At 37.9% G+C, this 15723-nt stretch overlaps 1 protein-coding gene and 1 non-coding gene across 3 annotated transcripts in view; one reads left to right on the top strand and one right to left on the bottom strand.

The window, feature by feature from the left end:
* The window catches only part of ALDH1L2 (aldehyde dehydrogenase 1 family member L2), a 56177-nt gene that overhangs the window by 22255 nt on the left and 18199 nt on the right, over positions 1 to 15723 (top strand). For both annotated transcript variants that reach the window (XM_027107417.1, XM_027107418.1), the window contains exons 9-15: positions 413 to 504; positions 2405 to 2552; positions 6703 to 6822; positions 7407 to 7534; positions 9035 to 9185; positions 11386 to 11456; positions 11533 to 11638. In XM_027107417.1, the coding sequence (XP_026963218.1) occupies positions 413 to 504; positions 2405 to 2552; positions 6703 to 6822; positions 7407 to 7534; positions 9035 to 9185; positions 11386 to 11456; positions 11533 to 11638 (816 nt within the window). The remainder of the gene's footprint in view (positions 1 to 412; positions 505 to 2404; positions 2553 to 6702; positions 6823 to 7406; positions 7535 to 9034; positions 9186 to 11385; positions 11457 to 11532; positions 11639 to 15723) is intronic.
* TRNAG-GCC (transfer RNA glycine (anticodon GCC)) lies at positions 5289 to 5361 on the bottom strand. The gene has a single exon. It is a non-coding gene; the product is annotated as a tRNA-Gly (tRNA).

Here is a 15723-nt window from a genome sequence, read left to right as displayed (position 1 = left end):
TTATATGCACATTTATTTGTCACTCACATGAATAATCCAAGGCAGTTCTAGGTTGGCCTGGGGGTTAGGGGTGAAGCTGGAACATGAAGGTTAGGGGTGGAGTCAAGCAGGAACCCAGGCTGGGCTATCTTCAAGGTCCTGCTGGGGGTCATCTCCATCCCAGACAGCCAAGAAGAGCACAAGAACACAGAGAATTGTGTGAAGGAGGTTTTTCATGGGACAAGTCTGGGAGTACAGGTCACTTATATTCATATTCACCAGCTAGAAGTCAGTCACACGGCCGCCTCTAACTTGAAGAGATGCTGAGAATTGTAATCAATCCAGGAAAAGAAGTAGGTTTGGGGAGAAGCTAACTAGTCTCTGCCACAGTGTTCTACATGGCAGCTCCCTCATAAAAGTTTCCCTTGTGCAGGTCATCTGGGCTGGAATTTTAAGCAACGTCCCTGTTATTGAAGACTCAACAGACTTCTTTAAATCTGGAGCAAGCTCAATGGATGTTGTCAGGTAAAACCACCACCTTACTGACTCATACCCCTCCACCAGGGATTTTGACTTTGACTTTGACTTTGAAAATCAAATCAAAATCCTTTGTACTGGTTGTTATCACTCTGTTGTACCCATCTACTGTATTTCTCTTTTCTTCATCTTTTTTGGTTTGTTTGTTTCCATGGTCAAATACATGTATTTGTTCCCTTCTCTTCGTTGCTAACCAGGAGTAATTTTCATATTTACTCTACACCTAGAAAGCAACCCTTCTAATTATTTGTTTCATTTAAAAATCTGTCTTCATATTTCTTAGTTGATTCTCCTCCAGTTAGAATTTGGAAGTTCTGAGTGAGAATGTTAAAAGGGATTTCCCTATATAGTCTCACCTAAAAGGATACCTTACACTGATTATGCTTACGCCTAATCTTTTTCTCCTATCTCCCTGAGTTACCCGGTATGATATATCTAGAATGAGGATTGCCAGACTTCTTGCAAGAGTAAGGGTAATCGCTCTACAGTCAGAATTTCTCTACAGAGGTTTCAAACAAGTAGAAAGGGCTAGAGGACTAGAAAGCCACCCTCTGTGGCATGAAGAGCAGACCAGGATCCTAACAGTGGCGAGTCTTGCAGAGGTGCTTTTTCTTTGAGGCCATTTACTAAATAAACAAGGTAAACTCCTCTTGACAATCCTTCATGTCGGCAAAGCAAGTGTTCTTGATGAACATTCTGTCTATTTATTTATTTATTCATTCATGTATTTAACAAAATGTATTGAACATTTATGACATCAGCAACAGTTTTTTGCACTGGGGATACAGTCATGAACAAGACAAAGTCCCTTCATTCGTGGATCTTTTTTATTCCAATTATCAAAAACAATCCTCTCAAGAGCAAATATCATTACCAGAAGTTAAAAGTTTTGGTTCCTCAAGTTACAGATTTCTCAGCTATGGTTCATGAGTTCCCAGAACCTTCTCATTTGCTCAACTAAAGATTTCAACATTGTACTTTTAACACTAGTTTTTTGCTAACAAGATACTGCTGCAGGAGTTACCCATTTCCTGTTTGAGTGTCTGACTTACCATAATCATCTGATATTATTAGCTTGGACTACCAAGGCACCTCATCTCTCTTAGGGAATAAATGGCTGAGCAACCCCTGTGGTGAGCTTTCTAGTACACCTCTGTCTGGTACACCTTTGCTACTCAAGAAATGTCAAATTAGAGCTATGATTTGAAAAACTAACAGTGAAAAATCAAAGGGTTGAAAAGGACTTTACAAATTATATTAACCTTCCCGATGGTTCTATTTAGTACCTATCTTAGCCATGTAATACAAACAAATGTTTGTTTTATTGTTTCACAGGATCTAGAGAAAATATTCTACGGTATGACTTTGGTTTCCTATAATCGCCATAGTTCAGAAAATTTCCTTATTTCTTATTCCTTGAGTATTTTGAAAGGAAAGAAACTGATTTTATGTGCCCTTTATCATCTTGCTTGCAAGTAATTAAAATGTCTTTGCCTTGATTTCTTGTATTTCTAGTCACGTATAAAAAAAATTGCTGGGACCTCCCTGGCAGTCCAGTGGTTAAGACTCCGCACTTCCAATGCAGGGGGTGCAGGTTCGATCCCTGGTCGGGGAACTAAGATCCCACGTGCCATGCGATACAGCCAAAAATAAATAATATTTTTAAAAAATAAATAAAAAGTTTAATAATTGCCAGTGTCCTTCAAGACCGCTTTAAAAATTTTTTTCTCCCAATCTTATCAATTTCTCTGATTATTATCATAGAAGATCTCATGGTATATAAATAGGCATGTGACATACGTCCTACTTCAAAGCACGTTAAATGTAATCACAGTCCCTCTAAACTCTTTTAAAAATGTCAGTAACATGAGCTGGTTCTTCCTTTCAGGCTGGTTGAAGAGATAAGACAGAAATGTGGAGGACTTCAGTTACAGAATGAGGATGTTTATATGGCCACCAAGTTTGAAGACTTCATCCAAAAAGTCGTGAGGAAACTGAGAGGAGAAGATCAAGAAGCGGAGCTAGTGGTGGATTATGTAAGCCTGTCCATGGTGTTGAAAACCTAAATCGTTAAGACCTTCGTACTGTAAAAGAATGCTGTACCTTTCATCCATTTGTTTTTACATTTACAACCTTTTTAAAATGACAGTTTTATTGAGATTATAATTCAGATACCATACATTTCACCCTTCTAAAATGTATAATTCAGGCTTCACTGGTGGCACAGTGGTTGAGTGTCCGCCTGCCAATTCAGGGGACGCGGGTTTGTGCCCTGGTCCGGGAGGATCCCACGTGCCGCGGAGCGGCTGGGCCCGTGAGCCATGGCCGCTGAGCCTGAGCATCCGGAGCCTGTGCTCCGCAACGGGAGACGCCACAACAGTGAGAGGCCCGCGTACCGCAAAAAAAAAAATATAAATAAATAAAATAAAATAAAATAAAATAAAATAAAATATATAATTCATTGTTCTTTAGTATTTCACCGAGTTGTACAACCATCACCACTATCTGGTTATGGAACATTTTTATCACCTCCTAAAAAGAAACCCTGTATCCCTTGGCAGTCATTCTCTGCTCTCCTCTCTAACTTACTTTCTGTTTCTATGGATTTGCCTATTCTAGACATTTCATATAAATGGAATTAGGTAATAAGTGGCCTTTTGCAGCTGGCTTCTTTCACTTAGCATAATGTGTTCAAGGTTCATCCATATTGTAGAGTAGATTATCACTTCATTCCTTTTTCCTAGCCAAGTAATAGTCCATTGTGTGGATAAACTACATTTTGTTTATCCTTTCCTCAGTTGATGTACATTTGGACTGTTTCTACTTTTGGGCTATTATAAATAATGCTGTTATGAAAATTCATGTATAAGTTTTTGTGTGAACATATGTTCTCAGTGCTCTTGGGTAAATATCTAGAAGTGGAATTGATGAGTCATATAGTAACTCTATGTTTAACTTTTTGAGGAACTGCCCATCTGCTTTCCAAAGTGACTACACCATTTTACAATGCCAGTAGCAATGTAGGAAGCTCCTAATTTCTTCATGTCCTCACCAACGTATGCTATTGTCTGTCTTTTCTCTTTCAGCTGTTCTAGCAGGTGTGAAGTGACATCTTGTTCTGGTTTTGATTTACATTTCCCTAATGACTAATGATAAACATCTTTTCATGTGCTTATTGGCCACTTGTATGTCTTCTTTGGAGAAATACCTATTCAAATATTTCACCTGTTTTGGGGTTTTTTTTTGTCATTGTTGTTGTTTCTTTTGTTTTGGTTTGGTTTGGTTTTTTTGGCCTCACCAAGCAGCTTGTAAGATCTTAGTTCCCTGACCAGGGATGGAACCCAGGCCGCTGGAAGTGAGGACACCCAGTCCTAACCACTGGACCACCAGGGAATTCCCTCAAATCCTTTGCTTCTTTTTTAACTGGGATATTTGTCTTTTTAATTTTTGAGTTGTAGGAGACCTTAGTATATTTTGGATACTAGACCCTAATCAGATTTATTATTTGTAAATATTTTGTCCCTTTCTGTGGGTTTTCTTTTCACTTTTTTGATAGTGTCCTTTAACACACAAAAGTTTTAAAATTTGATTAAGTCCAATTAATCTGTTTGTTCTTTTGCCACTTGGGCTTCTATATGTCTTGTTTTATGCCTTTTTTGCTCCTCTACTCCTTTACTGCTCTCTTTTTTGTTAAATGGATATTGTCTAGTATGCCAGTTTAATCTCTTTTGCTATATATTTTTATTTCCTTAATGGTTGCCTTGAGGATTTCAAGAGACGTTTTTCTTGAAACATTCTAGCTCAGATTAATACCAACTCAATACCAGTAGTGTAGAAAAAATTTGCTACAGTATAGCTCTGCTCCCTACCCCCTTATTTGTGCTATTACTGTCATACAAATACATCTTTATACATTATAAACCCACCAACATAGTTTTATAATTATTGCTTTATGCAGTTGTCTTTCAAATCAGATAGAAGAAGAAAAGGGTTTAAAAACAAAAATACATTTATACTGACTTATATTTACCTTTATCAGTGTTCTTTATTTCTTCATGTAGATTTAAATTACTGTCTAGTGTCCTTCCATTTCTGCCAGAAGGACACTTTTTAGTACTTTTTGAAAGGCAGTGTGCTAGCAATGTTCATGTGCAAGCAATGTTCATGTGCTAGCAATGTGCTAGTTTCATTCATTTGGGAATGACTTAATTTCTCCTTTGTTCTTGGAGGGTGTTTTTGCTGTATGTGGAATTTTCGGTTGACAGTCTCTTTCAGCACTATGAATATATCATCCTATTGCTTTCTGGCCTCCGTGGTTTCTGAGGATAAGTCATCTGTTAATTTTATTGAGGATCCCTTTTATGTGATGAGTTGCTCCTCCCTTGCGGCTTTCAAGATTCCCTCTTTGTCTCTTGACCATTTTTATATGATGTGTTTAAGATGGATCTCTGAGATTTTTCTACTTGGAGTTTATTGAGCTTCTCGAACGTGCAGACTAATGTTTTTCATCAAATTTGGAACATTTTCAGCCATTATTTCTTCAAATATTCTTTCTGCCCCTCTCCTCTTCTCCACTCATTCCTGGGACTCTCATTATGCATGTGTTGGTACATTTGATGGTGTCCTGCAGGCTTCTAAGGCTCTATTCATTTTTTTAAAATATTTATTTATTTTTAAAATTTATTTTGGCTGCGCTGGGTCTTCGTTGCGGCACGTGGGATCTTTAGTTGTGGCATGCGAACTCTTAGTTGCAGCATGCATGTGGGATCTAGCTCCCCAACCAGGGATTGAACCTGGGCCCTCTCCATTGGCAGTGCAGCATCTTACCCACTGGACCACCAGGGAAGTCCCTCTATTCATTTTTAAAATTCTTTTTCCTTCCTATTTTCAGACCGGATATCTCTATTGACCCATTGTCTGGCTTGCTAATTCTTTCTTCTGCCTGCTTGAATCTATGTTGAACCTCTCCAGTGACTTGTAAAATTTCAGTTATTGCACATTGCTTTTTTATGGCTGAGTAGTATTCCATTGTTTATATGTATATGTATATATATATGCCACATCTTCTTTATCCATTCATCTGTTGATGGACATTTAGGTTGTTTCCATGTCTTGGCTATGTAAATAGTGCTGCTATGAACATTGGGGTGCGTGTATCTTCTCAAATTTAGAGTTTTGTCTGGATATATGCCCAGGAGTGGGATTGCTGGATCATATGGCAACTCTGTTTTTAGTTTTTTAAGGAACCTCCATATCGTTTTCCATAGTGGCTGCACCAATATAATTCCCACCAACAGTGGAGGAGGGTTCCCTTTTCTCCACATCCTCTCCAGCATTTGTTATTTGTAGACTGTTTAATGATGGCCATTCTGACCCGTGTGAGGTGGTACCTGATTGTAGTTTTTATTTGTATTTCTCTACTTACTGGTGATGAGCAGCAAGCTACCCTCTTGCTATTTTTTGTTTCTTTTCTAGGCATCATCAATTTCTCTATGTAAAATAATTTCTGAAATCATTAAATTTCCTTTTTAATGCCTTCATTGATGTGTGATCTTATGCCAATAATGCTCTTTCACATATATAATTTTAATTATGTCTCTTAATAACTGTATGAAGCAGGTATATTATCCCCATTTTATTGTTGAAAAAACTGAGATTTATAGAGGTTAATGGACTAATCTAAATTCACTTGCCAGCTAATAGTAGAGAGTACAATTTAAGCAACACATATGTAAGAGAGGGAACGTGAAAATGGGGAAGAACACTGGAAAGAAAACTTAAAATGGCACCAGTGTAAAAGGAAACCTATTGACAGGCAATTTCAAAACTTTGAATGACAGTAGTTGGTGCACTCCACAGATGTTGCCACTAGATGGTGGTGTTTCCATTATCTTGAGGTCTTCTGAGTCATATTTCATCTCTATGAGGAAGAAAACAGATCTTTATAAAGCTCCCCCTAGAGTACTTCGGTCATCCCAGAAGCTGACCTCCTGTCTCAATGGCCAATCTAAGCATCGTGAGGCCGAAATATTACACATGCTTGTCTCTTCTGGACAGTCAGCACTAGAATCCCACTGACTTAACGCCTCCCTCTGCATTAGTGAATAAGCTTCTTTATTGCTATTTGGTATCAAATGCATACGCACAGAAATCCATTGAATCTATTAATATAATTCTCTCTCTTAGGTTTCAAAGGAGGTCAATGAAATGACAGTAAAAATGCCACATCAGTGCTTCATAAATGGACAGTTCATAGATGCCGATGATGGAAAGACTTATGACACCATCAACCCAACAGATGGATCTGTGAGTAATTTCTTAGCGTGTGTAGTGACCACCGATCATGGATTTTTTTCACCTATACACTGTTATAAAACAGTCTTAAAAAGTTACTTATTCTATTACTCTGACCCTGAGCACTTAATATAAATGTACTTCATGCATTTCTTTCAACTATTCATTTCTGGTACTGGCTGCTGTTAACTACAGTAACCAACTTTAAAGAATGAATATTTATGATGAATTTAGATGGATCACTATACCTATACACATCAGAAGCACAATTCCCCATAAAGCTATACGTGTGAAAAAAAAATCTCAGACTTTGCAAGCTCGTGGTGAGAAATTCCGCTTCCCCAAGGCAAGAGAAGAAATACAGTTTCCTAAATGTGTCTTCTCATAGTGTAGTGTGACATGCGAAGTACTAAATTTTAGGCTCATAATTTTCATGTTAAAATTGTTTCTTTTTCTTTACTATATTACTGGAAGTATTGATTTTCCATCATAAAAATTCTTTGAATTTTATAGTATAATAATTAATCCCAAGAAACATAATTGCATATCTCCATATATAGATAACCTAGAACCTATTTTTTCCTACCTTGAAATAGACGATATGCAAAGTATCCTACGCCTCTTTGGTGGATGTTGATAAAGCAGTGGCAGCAGCCAAAGATGCTTTTGAAAATGGTGAATGGGGAAGAATGAATGCACGAGAAAGAGGAATATTGATGTACAGGTACGATTTTTAAGGACACAGCCTGTGGCCTTTGGATACTGACTAGATTGCCAAGATTTTAAAATTTTCTTCAAAACATTCTAGCATGCACCTGTTATATAGCACGTCTTTTGTTCCTTGCATCCTATAAAATCCGATATATATGAGTTCCTGATTTTTGTACTGTTGCTTGTTTCAGTCAGCGTCCCTGTACCAGAAGAAGTTTAGTAAAGGACTATGTATTTGTAAAGATGTGAGCAAAGTCAAGGGAATCCGTCAAAGGATAATGAAGCACCCAGGCAGGGGTAGAACGGGGGGAAGGTGCTCTTACTCCAAGGCCTGAAGGGACAGAGGAAGGAGCTGTTACTAGAATCAGGTAAGATCTATAGCTGTAGGAGAAGACCACACTACAGCGGGTTTGGGTAGAGGGACGCAGCATCTGCTGGTCTACAGCCCATCGCTGAGGCAACCGGAGGATTCAAATCCCAGACCATTTTATCCTCCAGTTCGCCAGTCTCTTGGGGGTGCCTCCCACTGGCCCCTCATTAGCTATGCCCAGTGAGAGAGCACGGGAGCCAGTGATGTAGTCTATAAAGGTCATCCTCCAGGGATCACAGAGCAGGGTGGAGACGAGAGCACATGGAGAACATCCAGCACCCTGCTGTTTCCGAAGGGACATTTTAAGTCCACTTCATGTGTAGGGAGTAGAAGCAAGGAGGAAAAACACTAAGGCCTGGAAAGGGTATTATAAATCGGTAGCTGAGTATGCCAAGAGTAATCAGATTCGATCATAAATTCAGTTTCCTACTTACTAAAAGCCAAATAGCTGACTTTGTCCAAAGATTTCTTGGAACAGGATCTGAAAGAAACATTAGGGAGGAGGATTTCAAGCCTGACTTTGGAATGGTCCAAAAGGAACATCTCAGAATCGCTAAAGGAAGGAAGGAAAACAAATGGAAGAGGTGAACACAAAAGATGAACTTGGACTATTTCATAGTCATTAGACAGTCCTGTACTTATCTTCCGAAAGAAACTAGACACCAAACAGAAACCTGTTGCAGTGTTTATCATTCATTCCATGTTTTTCTGTCTTTGTCCTTTTCATCTAGTGTTGGAAATATTTCTGTCCCAACCAGAAATCCTCAAGTGTTCCTGGGTTCTCTATGAGTGTGGTTTGCCCCCTAACATCTCCCAGTATATTCATGAACTATCCACATTCCCACTGTTTTCTGTCATTGATCTCCTTGGATTACTGTGACTCAATCACTATGTTACTGCTTATACATCTATGATGCAAACGATACAGACTTCCAACACCCTCTGCTTCTTCATTATAACTCTTAAAACAAATCATTAATGAAATTTTTTGTTGAATGTCTGTCTTCCCTACTAGACCATGTTCTCCATGAGGACAGAGACCTGGTTCATTTGTGTTCACCTCTGAGTTCTCAGCCCTTAGGATGATGCATTAAATGCAGTAGAGACTCAATATTTGTTGAATGAATTTCTTTATGCATACAGACTAGCAGACCTACTGGAAGAGAACCAAGAAGAGCTGGCGACCATTGAAGCCCTCGATTCAGGGGCTGTCTACACCTTGGCTCTGAAGACTCACATTGGAATGTCTGTGCAAACATTCAGGTATTTTGCTGGCTGGTGTGACAAAATTCAAGTAAGTGCAAATGTTGTTTGTCTCCATGTAGGTCATTCCAAGAGGAAAAGGGACGAATGTTTATTAGTCTGTAAAGACACTTTGTCAGAGCCACCCCTTATGTAGGTTTTCTCATCTTATCCTTATAACAATCATCTGAGGGAGGTGGATAGCTATTAACTCTTATTACAGGTGAGGAAATGGAGGCTTGAGGACAATGAATGACTTACCTATGGTCACATAGTAAGTAAACCATAGAGCTAGGATTTGAACTCAAGATTTTCTGAACCTAAAATCTAATGCTCTTGAGAGCATCTAACAGTCTTGTTGGCATATAGAGAGAAGCCTGGTATCATGGAGGAATTGAAAACTCAAATACCTATAGAGGTCAGAGAGCTAACATAGATGGGCTATGCAGACTGGTTATAAGAACAAGGTTTTAAAGACATGAGTTCAATAAAAATTTCCACTTCCTTTTTTCTACAAGAAAATAAATATTACATGTGTGATGATAAATGGCAACGATACGTGGCTTTGGTATTGGGATACAGAAGGGAAATAGGGCTTGCAGCAAACAAAAGAATGCATGCCACTCATAGACTCATGGTAACCATTGAAGCACGAGCCATCACAGCCACATTCCCAGCAGCAAGGAGGAAGTGGGGAAGAGGGAGAAAGGTAAAGGACTTTAAAAAGCCTTCCGATCCTCCTATACCTTGTGCTTACATCTCCCACTGGCTGTCTCTGCTGAGGAGACTGGGAAACATGATATTTTATCTGGGCACATTGCCGCCAACACCATTAATGTAGAGTCAGAGAGAACTGGTTCCAAGCCTCAGCTCTGACACTTACCAGCTATTGTTGTTAAAGTTATTTACCTCTCTGTGCCTTACTTTCCTCATCTGTAAAATGGTCACAATAATCCATACCTTGCAAGTTATGTTATGAGGATTAGAAACAAGTGTTTATATACTACAGGATTAAAGTCTGCACCATAGTAGGTCTTGCACATAAATGTCATTTTTATTATTGTTCAGCCACAAAATCATACATATATAAGTATTTAGTAAGAGCAGTTCAAGTCCATCCTTCATCCTCAATTATGAAATCCAAATGGCTGTGAAACCTGAAAATTGATTTGTTTGATTGGTTCAGACTCCTTTGGCGCCAAAACCTGACCTGAACCAAGATGAGTCTATAATCTCTATTCATATCACTTAGAGTGAATATTCATATATTTCACTGAATAAATATTAATATGCTTGATTATGGGGGGCTTCCCCAGACCTTATTGGAGGTTATAGATATAATAACATTGTATAAGGTATATACATTATATTATGTTTCTAAAGTCAAAAAATTCTGAATCGCAAAACACACCTGGCCCCAAGGGTTTCAGATAAGAGACTGTACACTTACTTGTATTAGTAACAGCAATAATATTTTATGTGGCAAAACAGATGTATAGCTTCAGTTAAAAGACTACTGTCATGAATCGGTTGGGATCAAATTTGGCTGCGTATAATAGAAAACCCAACTAAGAAGTTTGTTTTTATCTCACTTTCAAGAGTCCAAAGCAGGCACTCAAGTCCAGTGTGTGAGATAAAGATTCCTGCTCTTTCTTTGCCAGGGCGTCCTTATACCATATGATCTCTACCCTCATGGCTGCCTCTTGGTCTCATGATAACCACTGCAGTGCCAGCCTTTTTAGCAACATTCTGAGAAGGAAGAAGGAAAGAGTGAGAGTGAGGGGGAGAGTAAAAGAGCACTTGTCCAAGCTGAGTCAGCCTACTTTAAAGAGTGTTCCCCTTTCAGTGCTTTGTGCTTACGTCTTCCATTGGCCATCCCTATCTGCTGTGGAAACTGGGGAACGTAGTAGTTTATCTGGGCACGTTGCCATTCCCATTATTAATATAGGGTTTCTGTTACTAAGAACGGAGGGGAGAATGGATATTGCTCAGGCAGTTAACCTTCTCTGCCATGCCAAGAAATTGGGAATGGAGGCGATTAAATTAGAATTATGGTTTTTTTTCCTCCTGTGTCTCAGTTCTTTTGAGAAAGACATAGCAGTTCCTTTTTAGGTGTAGATGTATTTCTCATCAATTGAACACTGCTTTTTTAATATCAGCTAAGAAAAAGCAAGAGAGGCAGACGGAAAATGGATTCGTTAAGTTTACCCACTGAAATTAGTAAAATAGTATCAACCTTTTTCATTCTTTAGGGTTCTACAATTCCCATCAACCAGGCTCGTCCAAATCGCAATCTCACCTTCACCAGGAAGGAGCCACTTGGGTAAGACAAGGAGAGCGCGTCTGAGTGACTTGTGTTAGTTCGAGAGGACTGAGGATGTCTCTTTCTTCCCCGGCAGTGTCTGTGCTATTATCATCCCCTGGAACTACCCGCTGATGATGCTGGCGTGGAAGAGCGCCGCGTGCTTGGCAGCAGGCAACACTTTAGTGCTCAAGCCGGCGCAGGTAAGGCGCGCGGGGCAAGGTACAGCATCTCCTCCTCTCCCGTTTACTTAAAACCAAAGACGTACATTTACAAATATTATGTCTTTAAGCAAAAATGGGATCAAAAATCACAACATCATTTCATATATCATGGGCATCTTTTCATATTAGTAAATATTCATTTTTAATAGCTACCCAGTGTATCCTATGAGGATTCCAAAATTTAGAACTTCCATGACAGTGGAAGCAGGCATAGTGTATGTCAGTGAAATCCATTAAATTTCTACAAACCAATTCAATTCTTGCAAAATGCCACATGCCCAGTAGTGATTTAGAGTAGCTACGACATATCAAAAGAAAAAGTTTTTTGCAGGCATTCAAATTTTCATTATCAAAAATATTGTAAAGTTATGCAAGATAACTTTACATGCAAAAACTTTACATGCATGCAAAAGAATGCAAAAGAATGTATATAATTGTGGCAGCTGTGTGGAAATATATACATGTGGAAAATGAGGAAATAATTTAAAAAATAATTCAGATGATAAGAGTTCTCAAAAACATCTTTTTAATGCTACAGTAGCTTTTCAAGAAAAAAATATGGTAGCCAACTTAACACCTGGCTGAGCATTTACTCCGGACAGTGCACATTGGTAGACATTCTGAGGTACCCAAGTTGTGGAGAAAACTTGGTCTCTATTCAAGAAGAGTTTACAGTTTGTTACTTATTAACTATTCTGTTATTTCTTCTTTTAGGATTTAAAAAAAATACAATTTTGTTTGTCATAACTACATAGTCATGTGACCACAGCCATCTTGTTTTCCTCATTAAAAACAATTTCAGTAAAAAAAACATGTATACATTCAAATATTTTTTTAATTCAAAAGATACCAAGAGGTAGATAGTGAAAAGTCTCCATCTTATTCCCCCAGCCCACCAATTTACCTCCCAGAGGCCACCAATGTTATTGTTATTTATTAGTTTCTTAGGTATTACAGAAATATTCTCTGTGTATACAAACATATATTTTAAATTAAATGAATAAATAATTTAAAAAATATATTTTTTAACCAATTAAAAAACACACAGGAGGAGAAGGGGAAATGGGAAATTGCTAATCAACAGGCATAAAGTTTCAATTATGCAAGATGAGTAAGTTCTAGAAATCTGCTACACATCATTTTGCCTGTAGCTAACTATACTGTATTGTACACTTAACAATTTAAGAGGGTAGATGTCATGTTAAGTGTTCTAACCATAATACAATACAAAATTAAAATAAAATAAAATAGTAGCATTCTATACATACTACCAAAGGGGGAAAAATAACTTTTAAAAAAAAAATTTATTGAGCACTTAGTATGTGCCACATGCTGTGTTAAGCACTTTTTCTTTAATTTTAAAAAATTTTAGAATATGTATGTATGTATGTATTTATTTATTTATGCCGTGCCGGGTCTTAGTTGCAGCATGCGGGATCTTTTATTTGCAGCATGTGGACTCTTAGTTGCGGCATGCATGCGGGGTCTAGTTCCCCAAATACAGATCGAACCCGGGCCCCCTGCATTGTGAGCTCGGAGTCTTACCCACTGGACCACCAGGGAAGTCCCCAAAACGTCTTTCTTTAAAACAGTTTCCAGTGTGTAGATAAGCAATATTTTATTTAACCAATACCTAATTAATAGATATTGAGATTTTCCCATCTTTTTGCTGTTATAAACTATGTTGCAGTTAATAACCTTTTAAATATGGCATCATACACATGTGCAATTACCTCTATAGGGTGGTATGTTCCTAATAGCAGAATCACTTAGTTAAAAGATACATGTGTTTGTGTGATAGCTGCTGGCTCATCCTTCCATGGGAATGGAACAGTTCACCAGCATTCTGTATAAGTGCTGTTTCTCCCAAGCAGCAACACTCATTAAACAGCAAGAAGCTAGTAAAGTGAAGAGAGAAGGTAGATAACCTAGCCCAGTGGTGCTCAATCCCGGCTGCACATTAGAATCATCTGGAGTTCTCTTTTAAAAATACTGATATCTGGGCCCCATTGGCAGAGATTCTAATTTGATTGGTCTGGGTCAGAGGCCAGGCATCGGTATTACTTAAAACCTTCACATTAGTTTCTAAGGTACAGTCAGGGTTGAGAACCACTATATGGCATCCAGAGAGAGTGCTAAGCATTGGAAAACCCTAGTGATTACATAGCATGTTCAAAATTTACAAACATGTATTGAGTGCCCACTGTTTGCCAGGCATATTATCAGTGACAAAGACATAAAATTTCTGTTCCTGTGGAAATTAGTCTAACTCTATCTGCAATTTAAAACTGATAGTTTAATGATTGATTATCATTTTAATCCTGAGAATGAAAGACCCAAAGTTGCCATTGTTATGTGGGAGATATCTTTTTATTATGATATGAAACCATTGATAGTATTAAGGCCCTGTGGAAATGGCAGGAGGGCTGAATCAGTTGGCTTTCCCCCCTTTACCAGTAAGAAGTACAGATTCCCATGGTCTGAACTGGTCCAGGTCTGTCAGGCTCTAACACCTTTTTTAATTTAATATTTAATAATGACCTACTCGTGCCCAGAACACTGCTAAATGCTTTTGCATATATCATTTAAGCCTATAATCCTGCCATAATATAAACCTATATTCCTGTTGGTTAGCCGAATGGAAGAAAATCAATAAAATGAAAAGGGATGAGATAAAGATGAAACAGTTTGTTTTATTTTATTTATTAATGGCATAAAATCTTTTTATTCTTACTTTAAAAATCTTATCACTAATTTAGGATAGTTTTTAAAAAAGTCTTTCTAATCATGATGACTTCATACTAAGGCATAATAATATACACTTTGGTCTAGGATTGTCTTTAACTATAGTAGGTATAAATCCACTATTTGAAATATCTGCTTGACAATTTCAAATATTTGGGCATTTGAAATTTCTTGTCAAGTCTAACTAGATTGCCATTTTTTTTAAACCTCACAATGTTATTGTCATGGACCTGTTACTAGAAGGAGGAAAAATGTTAACCCTGCTTTTTTCTTGTTGTTTACTTGTATTTGCTCTATTAGTATTATTTATTATGCGGTTTCTATGTAGATTCTTTTTAAGTCACTTGATCATTTTATGAAGTTTGCATTAGTTAAAACAACAACATAGTCTATGAACCCATGCAACCTGGCCTGTAAACGTCAACACACGGCAATATTCTGAAAGCACAGGAGCAAGTGAGGAAACCACTGTTTTTCCCTTGGCCTTGTGAGCTCCTATTCTTTCCTAGGATACCACACGTACCTCTGTGACCAGTGACCATCTGACCTTCATTCAGACGGAGTGAGAGTACCATTATCCAGCCACATAATAAATGTTAGTTATGTTTGATTTATTTCACATCTTCTTCCGTTAAAATATACAAAATAAAATAGCTCTACTATTTTCTATTCACAGCTCAATTTTTGCCCATCCCATTTTTTGAGACCAAGGTAACCGAGTACTAATTTAAGACTTGATCAGCATTGCTTTTTAAGAGTGTAAAAATATGACTTTCATTTTGCTTCTGAGATATGCATTGCTGTAATAGATCTTTAAAATGAGATCCATAACTATACCAATTTTTTTGTAAAAAGAAAGGGAAAATAAGTATGTTTTCATTTGAGCAAAAAGAAACATACGAGGGATAAACCGGAGACTAATTAGGTTGATTAACTACAAGACTTGGGCAGGATGTGGTGGAAAGGACTGGGGGTGGGAGGTGGTTGGCCGGGAGAACGACACTTCTCTGAATGTGCTCTTGTATAGTCCTCACTTTGGGAAGCATGTTTCCCATACTCAACAAGACAGCAAATGAACAAATAAAGAAAAGAAACACAATCAACGTAGATGAGGCCAAAATCGAATACAAAAAAAATCAGTCAAGCCAAATTTCAAATGAACGACATCACCACGCCGCAGGGAGTGAGGAAGCACTCACCCAAGCAACTTGTGAATGACACTTGCACTCTATGTCCTCAGACTAGAGGCAAAAACACTGAAAATAAGTATTGAAGTTAGTAGGCTTCTTTTTCACAGGGACATGGCTTAATAATTCTCA

This window comes from Aethalodelphis obliquidens, unplaced genomic scaffold (assembly GCF_003676395.1).
Source record: "Aethalodelphis obliquidens isolate GAN/ISIS:26980383/991018 unplaced genomic scaffold, ASM367639v1 scaffold8, whole genome shotgun sequence".
In the NCBI taxonomy this organism is placed as follows: Eukaryota; Metazoa; Chordata; class Mammalia; order Artiodactyla; family Delphinidae; genus Aethalodelphis; species Aethalodelphis obliquidens.
The sequence above is the reverse complement of the archived record's forward strand: the minus strand, read 5'-3'. Positions and strand labels throughout refer to the sequence as shown.